This window comes from Pelobates fuscus, chromosome 2 (genome assembly GCF_036172605.1).
Source record: "Pelobates fuscus isolate aPelFus1 chromosome 2, aPelFus1.pri, whole genome shotgun sequence".
NCBI classification, from domain to species: Eukaryota; Metazoa; Chordata; class Amphibia; order Anura; family Pelobatidae; genus Pelobates; species Pelobates fuscus.
Window position 1 is genome coordinate 196,434,390 of NC_086318.1, and position 9,102 is coordinate 196,443,491.

The 9,102-nt window shown below is 39.7% G+C and overlaps 1 protein-coding gene across 1 annotated transcript in view; it reads left to right on the forward strand.

Annotated features, from left to right (window-relative positions):
• Positions 1-7,251, forward strand: part of NT5E (5'-nucleotidase ecto) — a 109,299-nt gene extending 102,048 nt beyond the window's left edge. Inside the window, exon 9 of the mRNA XM_063443063.1 lies at positions 6,092-7,251. Within this exon, the coding sequence (XP_063299133.1) occupies positions 6,092-6,291 (200 nt within the window). The 3' untranslated portion in view covers positions 6,292-7,251. The remainder of the gene's footprint in view (positions 1-6,091) is intronic.
• The last annotated feature ends 1,851 nt before the right edge of the window (positions 7,252-9,102 follow it).

Sequence of the window (9,102 nt, forward strand, 5' to 3'; positions counted from 1 at the left end):
TATAAATATATCTTGTTAATGTCAGTTCTTATATAGTTAAATAGCCAGCAATGTATAAAAAATTACTTACAAATACGAAGAAAATGTAAATCAAAGCTGCTGACCAATTATAAATCTGCCTATAACATTTTAATAACTGTATTATATGGCCGCAAAATCCACCAAAAAAGGTTACTTAGACATTGACTCAAAGTCCTGTATACATTTAAACAATAGAGGGGTTTAGTACCACTGAAATAGCCATTAAAGTGCAATCTCACCTGCCAATATCAAGGCAAAGCTCTTAAATGTCTTCTGTTCTATAATTACTCTTGTTGCCTCCAGCTAAAAGGCAAAATTGTCTTGGTGTTTATTTGGGCTGATGAATACTTGTATAGCCATTGCTGCCTGAAAGAAATATTGGCTTATTTCTGTGTTTTTGCATTTTATGCTGGCAATAAAACTGTGCGTCTGATTGCTTGCAATGCAATTTTTTGCCACATTCAGGGATTTAATAGGTGTCATCTCAATATACCTTTCACTAGTAACCTTTTAACCGGTGTCAGCTTTATACACAGTTCATAGTCCAGAGTGGATAAGAAATCATGTTGCCAAAGTCTCATTATTGATGTAAATATATTCTTGATTTATAGTTTTGTTTTTGTTTTTGTTCCTTGTGGTTTTTGTTTTTTTTCTGTTCATTTTGTTTTTGAATTTAAAATTGAGACATTCACGCATACAGTTTGGAAATGAGGGTGTATAGTGTATAATCCCTTTTTAATGATGAGCTTTAGTAATGCTATTGATGGCCGAGCCTCCTATTGTTAGAAACCTATTGTTTGGAAGGGAATCATCATCATTATATATGTTACTGCTCCGTTATTTCTTTAGTGTAATCACAAAACCATTTCCTGAGTTTTATGATACAATTTCGTAATTTGACCAGGGAGGAAACAAATTAGTGTCTTTCAGAACAATGAAGCTTTTATGACTAACTGTATCTATGGAAGTAATGCTTTTATATAGAGTACATTTCCCATATGGTATGTTAGAAAATGTAAAAAAAAAAAAAAAAATATATATATATATATATATATATATGAATAAATAATTATTTAAAAAGTAGATGGCAATTAGTGCCTTACTTGTTTGATTATTCCAATCCAGCGTCTAGAGTGTAGATACTTTGCAACAGAAGCATAGCCCCTCTGTGCATTGATGGATTTTGTCTGTGCACCTCACTTATAGGGCAGTATTGTCTTAGCAGAATACAGATTTCTTCTGCTTCTTGAATAGCGGTTATCCCATAGACTTCAAAGGAGGAATTGCTATTCTGTAAGCAGAATAAACACTAAGGGCTTATTTACAGTTTTGTTACTACATATTCGTTGTAAGCATCCTCTATGCTTTTTCATGGGGCTTTCACTAACGCTGGATGTCCTCATCCAGGAAGCCACTAGAGGCTTTCTTAGTCCTGCAAGGTTATCTTTGCAGTGTCTCTAAAACAGCAATGACGTACATTGCAGGTCTAAGTGGGACTGGGACAGTACACCCAGACCACTTCAATTAAATGAAGTGGTCAGTGTGACTATAGTGTCCCTTGAAGTACCATTCGCCAGCTGGCAAACTGTTAAAAAAAAAATTTGGTTGCAAGAGGGTTAATAATTTGGCAGCTGACTTGCTTATAAGTCTGTGCTATGGAGGTCAATATTAGGGTTTATGAAATCTTATTTGCCAGCACCTGCTATGCCTTGGGGGCTTGTCTACTAAACCTGTGTACTATACACTGTAACTAAAACTAGTGACCGAGTAGCTAGTCCTTCCCAGTTGTAAGAAAGTCCCCATTCCATGGGGATCGGGACATTAAATTATCAAAGGGGACTTGTTACTGGTCACCCCATTCATGGTCAGGTGAGGGGCGCTCTAATAAAAAACAAGAAGGTGACAAATCTGCCCTCTGAGCTTTACCCATTGACAATATGTGGTGGCTCTAAACTGCAAATGGCATGGGGGGTAGGACAATGGCAGCTATTTAGTAGACATTCCCCCATCTGCAGCAGGGCAGGTGAGGACAAAAGGAGGTTGATAAGCTGTAGTAATAAAGGGGTCATATTGACCTACCATAGGCTTTTTTAAATTATATTTATTATATACTTTGCTTATAAGCATTTGGACAGGGCCCTCCTCACCTATTGTTACCCTATGTCACACATGTTTTGTTAGAATTAAATGTTTTTCATGTTTACCCATTGTATAGCACTGCAGAATATGTTGACACTATATAAATAATTGTTATTTAAATAAGGTGTTTGATGCTCCTTTCTTTTTGATTAAAATAAATAAACAAAAACAACTTGAGTTTGATGAAGTGGCCTTGGCATATATATCATGCCCCTGCAATCTTACCACTCCGTTTTGTCCATTTAAAGCTGCATAAACAAAGTGATTTAACCCCTAGCTACACCTGCCTTGATTGTGACCTACACAGCCTTGTAGCGGACCACGGGTAACCTGACTGGTTACCTCTTCTAATTCACTTCCTTCAGCTGTTCGTGAACCATGTAAAGTACAAAGAGACCCATTTCCCCCCAGTAACTGGACGACGCACAGTCCTGGAGGTACAACACAATTTTATTGGCCACACACGGCTTTTATGCACAGCGCCGTGCAAGGGGTTCTCCACACGAGACCCAAGCACGGGAAGGGACTTTGTTTCCTTTGTCCCCAAAGCCTGCCACTGTGAACACAGGGTTTCATACACTAGCTGTCAGGGGGTCATCTTTTCAGGAGCCTCTGTGCCTGGAAGTCCAGACGCGGGAAAAAGGGACCGCCCCTTTGTCTCCCAGGCACAGAAAAGCACTGGTCTCTTTGGCCCTGCAGGCACCGACAAGCCCACCAACCTAGCCAGTGCCCCATGAGTGTCCCCACCAACCTCAGGTAACCTCACATCGGCGCCTTCCTCAACCAGGCTCTGCTCTCGAGGTCCCTGTGTGAAACCCGGCAAGGGAAGCATCTCCTTTCAGGATACAAATGCCCCCTCTGATTAATTGGTGTGAACGTTCCAATGGGGCACCGGGGAGGTCCTTGTTCGGGATACTAACGAGTCGGGAAACAATCCACGAACGCTCCCACTGGTGGCGTTCATCTGTACGAATGGCAGCCACCCAGAGAAGCACTCATTAACTGTTTCCCTTTGCGGTTTGACACCTATGTAGCGAGGTGCGAACCTAACATTCTAAATGAGGTGGTGGTCCCCATTCGGGAGGTGAATGGATTCCCTTCGTGGAATACCTCCTGAATGGGGAGCAGGCCCAATAAACGAAAGGATAGGGAAAACACACACAATGTAAAGACAGGCAATACACGGACAGGAAGTGGTTCTGCCACAAGCCTCCTTACACGTTTCCTGTAAAGAGAGATTACACTGTGGTTATGCTCTTTCCTTGCAATAGATTCTGCCTTAGTTAGCTTGAAACAGGCATTTGAGTGTTGGTTGGAAAATGCATACATCTGGGAGACTAATTAGGTATGTAGGGAATGTATTCAACCTTATCTCCTGCTCTGCACATGTCAAGCTAAAATAAACTGTGTTCCCTATGAATGAAATGTATTTAAAATGTATTTAGATTATGTGAAAACAAGCTAGGCAACGTGGTATTCCATAACTTCAATAAAAGAGAGGAATCTTTTTTTTCTTGGGGTTAGAGCTTAGTGTAAGGTTAAAAGCTTAGGCTAGTGTTAGGGCAGTATATGAGATAAGGAGATTGTTTTTTTTTTACCTGAGACTAGTGTGGGTTACTGTCCAAAGTAGCTGCTATTTAATTTTCTGTGTAACTCACTAATCTTTGGAAGACCTAGACATGAAATTCTATATTTAATACAGTGGTGTAACTGCAGGTGTCGCAGCTGCAACCAGGCCTGTCACTCCAAGGGGCCTGGCTGCCCTGTCGACCCCTGTGATCAGTTTGCCTCCATATTTTTCACGTCACGTTTGGTGCATGACCACACCGGAAGTGCTAACTGAGAGACGTGAGCAGGTGCAGGAGGGGAGAGTGAATGAGACATGTGGAAGGGCTGTGGGGGTAAATTAGACAAATGAAGGACTGTGAAGAAAGAGGCACATCAAGGGAGAGGAGAGTGAGACACATGAAGTAACTGGGGGGTAAAGAGACACCTTGAGGTGCTGGGGGGGGGGATGATACACTTTGAGGGTCTTGGGGGGAATAAGGCACAAGGAGAGGGGGTGATGAGACACATGGAGGGCCTGGGGGGGGGGGGGTGAGAAACATTATGGGTGGAATGAGACACATGAAGGGGATGGGGAAAATGAGACACATAGAAGGGCTGGGGGGAAAATGAGACACATGGAGGAGCTGGGAGGGGGAAAATGAGACACATGGAGTAGCTGGGAGAATGAGATGTGGGGGAGGGCAAGGCAATTTTTGCATCGGGGTCTGGGGGTTTCTAGTTACCCCACTGTGTATGTATGTATATACGGATATCTTGAAAGAACCCGGCACTCTACCTTGCTAATGTTCACCTTGGTGTTTCCCCACACTGAATATATAAGATGAAATGGAAAATAGGAGCACTTGTAGGTCTTTACAAACAGTATATTTTATATAAATGCATCCCCACCAAGATCAAGATATAAAACTCAAAAAGCAAGTATATATAGGAAATAAGAAAAGTGACTCAAGTCTACTCACAATATGTTGCTAGCCACTGGCAAGTCGCTTAGTGATGATATGATTACGTGACATGGTAATTTTACCATGGACACCTGAAGCAATAGGGGAAATCTCAACACAATATGCTCTCAGTTTTAGGAAAACCCGAAAATCTCTTAGAGATGATGTGATTATGCGACAGCGCGTTTCCATGGAAACTTGATTCTATATTAATATTAATAGATCAGTAAACATCTGTGATTAAAAAAAGAAAGCTGCATGTATTGTAATGCCATGAATAGCATATTGATACTTCAAATCTTTGAATGAACTTGATATATTTGCAAAAAATAAACTAATTAAATGTATCACTATGTTATTCATGGCTTTGCAATGCTTTTTTTTTTTCTTTTTTTTGTTTTTTATCTATAACCCGCCAAGTGCAGATGTTTCTAAAAAATATATATATATTTATAAATAGCTGATATCTTCAGTTTGCTATGTCACATATTTAAATTACTCCACTAATGCATACCATTTGCAAATGTGGACATCATGGACGCTTTCACATGTTATATTTTGTGCTTTATAGAGGTGCCATTTTTTCACCATATTATTATTGATTAGTTTGTGATATATATTTTTATTTATCTAAAATAAATTTTACATAGACATTGCATTTCTGTTGATTTTTTTTTTTTTACATCACGTGTCACTGTGATAATATTCCATTAAGTTTACTAAACCAACCTCTCCTGAGCACAACAATAACACATATGTATACCTCTACAAAATATCGATTTTAAGCCTCACCCTAATCTTATGTATAACCTAATTCTAATCCTTAACCCTAGCAATAGTGCTGGGATTTCCTCTGCTGATGTTATCAGAAAAATGCCCTTGCTGATTTCAGCAGAGAGATTCCCTTGCTGGTTTTAATCCTAATCATCACCCTAACCTATTCTATCATATGTATAACCCTAATTCAAATCTAAATCTTAATTTTTATACTAGCAAAGGTTTTAGAAGGATTCCCTCTGCTGATGTTAACAGAGGGATTGCCTTGCTAATTCTTATCTGAACTCTAATCCTTATCGGAAACCTATCTCTAATTTTAACCTGAACGGTTTCCCACTGCGTATTGATATTAGTATCAGCAAAGGGATTTCTATTTCTGGGTGTCCCTGGTGTGATAAGATAAGGTGATAAGAGGTATAACCCTCTTCACAACACTTTGCAGAAAATGTGAAGTTGAATCTCAATTTAAAATTAAAGGGCTGTAGGCAGCGTCCTTATAGATCTGCTAATACCACTAACTGCTAGTCTGACTAATACCTAATTGGAAAGACTAATGAAGGCCAATGTATAGTCTATATAATCTGTTTCTCATAGTTCAGCTTTTAACTTTGTTTTATATGTATTTTTTTTTTTTTTTAACCTAGGTGATCTTGATGTGGCCGTTGTTTCCAGATACATTAACAAAATGCTAAGAGTACACCCAGCGGTTGAAGGTCGGATTCAATTTTCAAATGAAAACTCTTGCAGTGGAGCACAGCATTCTGCCCCCACAAGCTTTGCAAGCCTTATCGTCCTATCTCTGTTTGCACTGCTTCAAAACATGTTAAGCAATAGCTTGCTATAGGAAGAAAGAAATATCCCATGTGTGAAAAGACAGCCGACTTAATTGCTCTTATTATTGTTTGAAAACTGGATTTTGACACAGGAGCAAGATGAGGACAGGTGCTATGGTCTTTAGGACCCTAACTGCAAGTATGTATGTCTTGTGGCTCAATATATTACGCCTCTGAACATGTACTTCGATGCCAATTGCGAAAAAGGTTTCCAACCAATAAGTACTCCTCTATTACCAGAATTAAATATCTCAAATAGCAAACTGATGCACAATTGGTTAACAGAGTAATATATTAAGAATCAAATAAGCAAAATAAAAATATGTAATTACAATGCTCTGGAGAAAAAACACAGCAGCACAGATGCAGAATTTGGCTAATGTCTGGTAGTTTATGAAAACATTCTTAGACATATCAATATTTTATAGCCTTTCTTTTTCTACCAGAAACCAGAAAAGTATGGCATGTATTCGTTCATCCATACAAAGCAATAACTGCCAAGAGTTCTTGGAAATGAGTGACTAAGTTCTATCTAATCCAGGCCTCTGTCATTCATCTAGTTTGTGTTTTTGCACGAATCCGGCATAATCATGACTGCAATATTTAGTTTTTAAAATTCCTAAATGAGTGTAAGCTCTTTTAGAACAGATATCTTATTGCTTCTGTTTGCCTAAATTTGTTTTTTGTTAATTCATTTTACTATGTTATTCTCAATTGTTTTTTTTTTTATTAGGTATCCTTATAGCGCATACATGTTCTATAGCACTGTACAATAGAGGGAATATAGATACATACAGAGGAACAGGGGGCCTATGAGCAGACAGTCTAGCAAATACAGTACTTTTATACAAAGGTCTTAGCAAGATAACTTGTGAGTTTACAATCGAAAAATGTATGAACTTTGTATCACAGCCAAATATGTTTGAAATCTGATCTTTTCTAGAATAGTGTTTGATTGCACTATAATTTTTTATAAAAATATTCTTAAGAAAGAAATAATATGCATTGTGTATTTTTGGATGTATGGCAGTTGTTAGGAGTATGTATGCAGAGGACTATTTTTTTGGGGTGGAGCTGTGTGGAGCAAATGGGCAACATAATATAATTTTAATTGCTAAACCCATAATTTACCAGGGAATTAGAAAAAAATTCTCCAGATATTTTTCAAAGCCAGCTATTTTGGGAAAAAAATAATTTCCATTGTCAATTTTCAGAATAAACCTGTGTGTGTAAACTAAGTCACTAACGTGAATTGAGGTGAACTGACAAATAATTATGCAACTCTTTTCAGTGGTTTTGGTTAGAGAAAACTATGGGTTAATTTTTGTAGCTACCCTCATTAATCTTACTAGAATTTTTTTAATGACCTATGCCTTGAAAACTATGAATATAATAACTATAACATTAAACTTGCTCTTCACATGTTTCGCACAGTTTGGAATGACATTAAATCACTTAATACTAGTCTCCTATCCTTTAAGAAGTTCCTAAAACATATATCTCTCTATAGCCTATGGCTTCCCAGGGCAACTGTCACTTCTCAGGCCTCTCTTACTCTCTCAACTAAACTAGTGAGTCCACACTACATTTCACTCTCCATTACAATTGACTACTTTCCAACTCTAATTTGGTTGCCATCTTACCACTTTACTTTTCAGATTGTGTTACTATACCCAATGTCCTCTAGATTGTAAGCTCATTCAAACAGGGTCCTCGTCAATCTATTGTTCCTGTCAAAAAATTTAATAGTTTGTCTAGTTTTTTGCTTAATTATTGTAAAGTGCTGTGGAATAAGTTGGCGCAATATAAACAATCATGATAACAATAACAAAAATGATAGTGCCTTATGAGGAATATAAACGATATTCACATGAAATGTTTTGTAGCAGAACTATATAAACCAAAACCACACGGAGGGACAACATTCAGTAATCACAATAGCTAGGTGCAAACTATATATGCACTCCCTCAAGTGCTCAAATAATACCATCTATATAAGATACAGAATGCTCACTGTAACAGTCACAATTGCCAATGTAAATTTTTAATAAGTAAACATATAACAATCAATACAAAAAGAAACAAAGTAACACAATAAGACAAACCGTAATCCAAAAGTAATTTACCTAAGTCTCTCAAGCCTCAAGGCAGAAACACAAGCCCAGGGCCGGCGCTACCATAAGGCCCTGGGGGCGCAAAATCAGGCTGACCGGAAGCGCACTGCGCTCCCCTCCAACCGACGACCTGTTGTAGCGTGGCCGAGCGCCCGGTTCTCCGGGCGCGCGAGGGAGCACTCTCCCATGTGTGCTTCCTCTTCAGCTCCCTCGGGCGCCGTATACTGATACCGGAGCCGGAAGATGACGTCATCTTCCGGCGCCGGCATCCCTACGCGGTGCGCGAGGGAGCTGAAGAGGAAGCACACATGGGAGAGTGCTCCCTCGCGCCCGCCCGGGAGCCAGCCAGCCAGCCACCAAGGGAGCCAGCCAGCCACCAAGGGAGCCAGCCACCAAGGGAGCCAGGGAGCCAGCCAGCCACCCAGGGAGCCAGCCAGCCACCCAGGGAGCCAGCCAAGGAGCCCAGGAGCCCAGCAGCACCACTGGACCCCAGGGAATCTCTTCAGCACTCCAAAAAGGTAAGGAGGCTGGGGGATTAAATTAAAAAAAAAAAAACATGTGTTAGTGTGTGTGTGTGTGTCTGCTAGTGAGCGTCAGTGTGTGTGTCTGCTAGTGAGCGTCAGTGTGTGTGTCTGCTAGTGAGCGTCAGTGTGTGTGTCTGCTAGTGAGCGTCAGTGTGTGTGTCTGCTAGAGAGCGTCAGTGTGTGT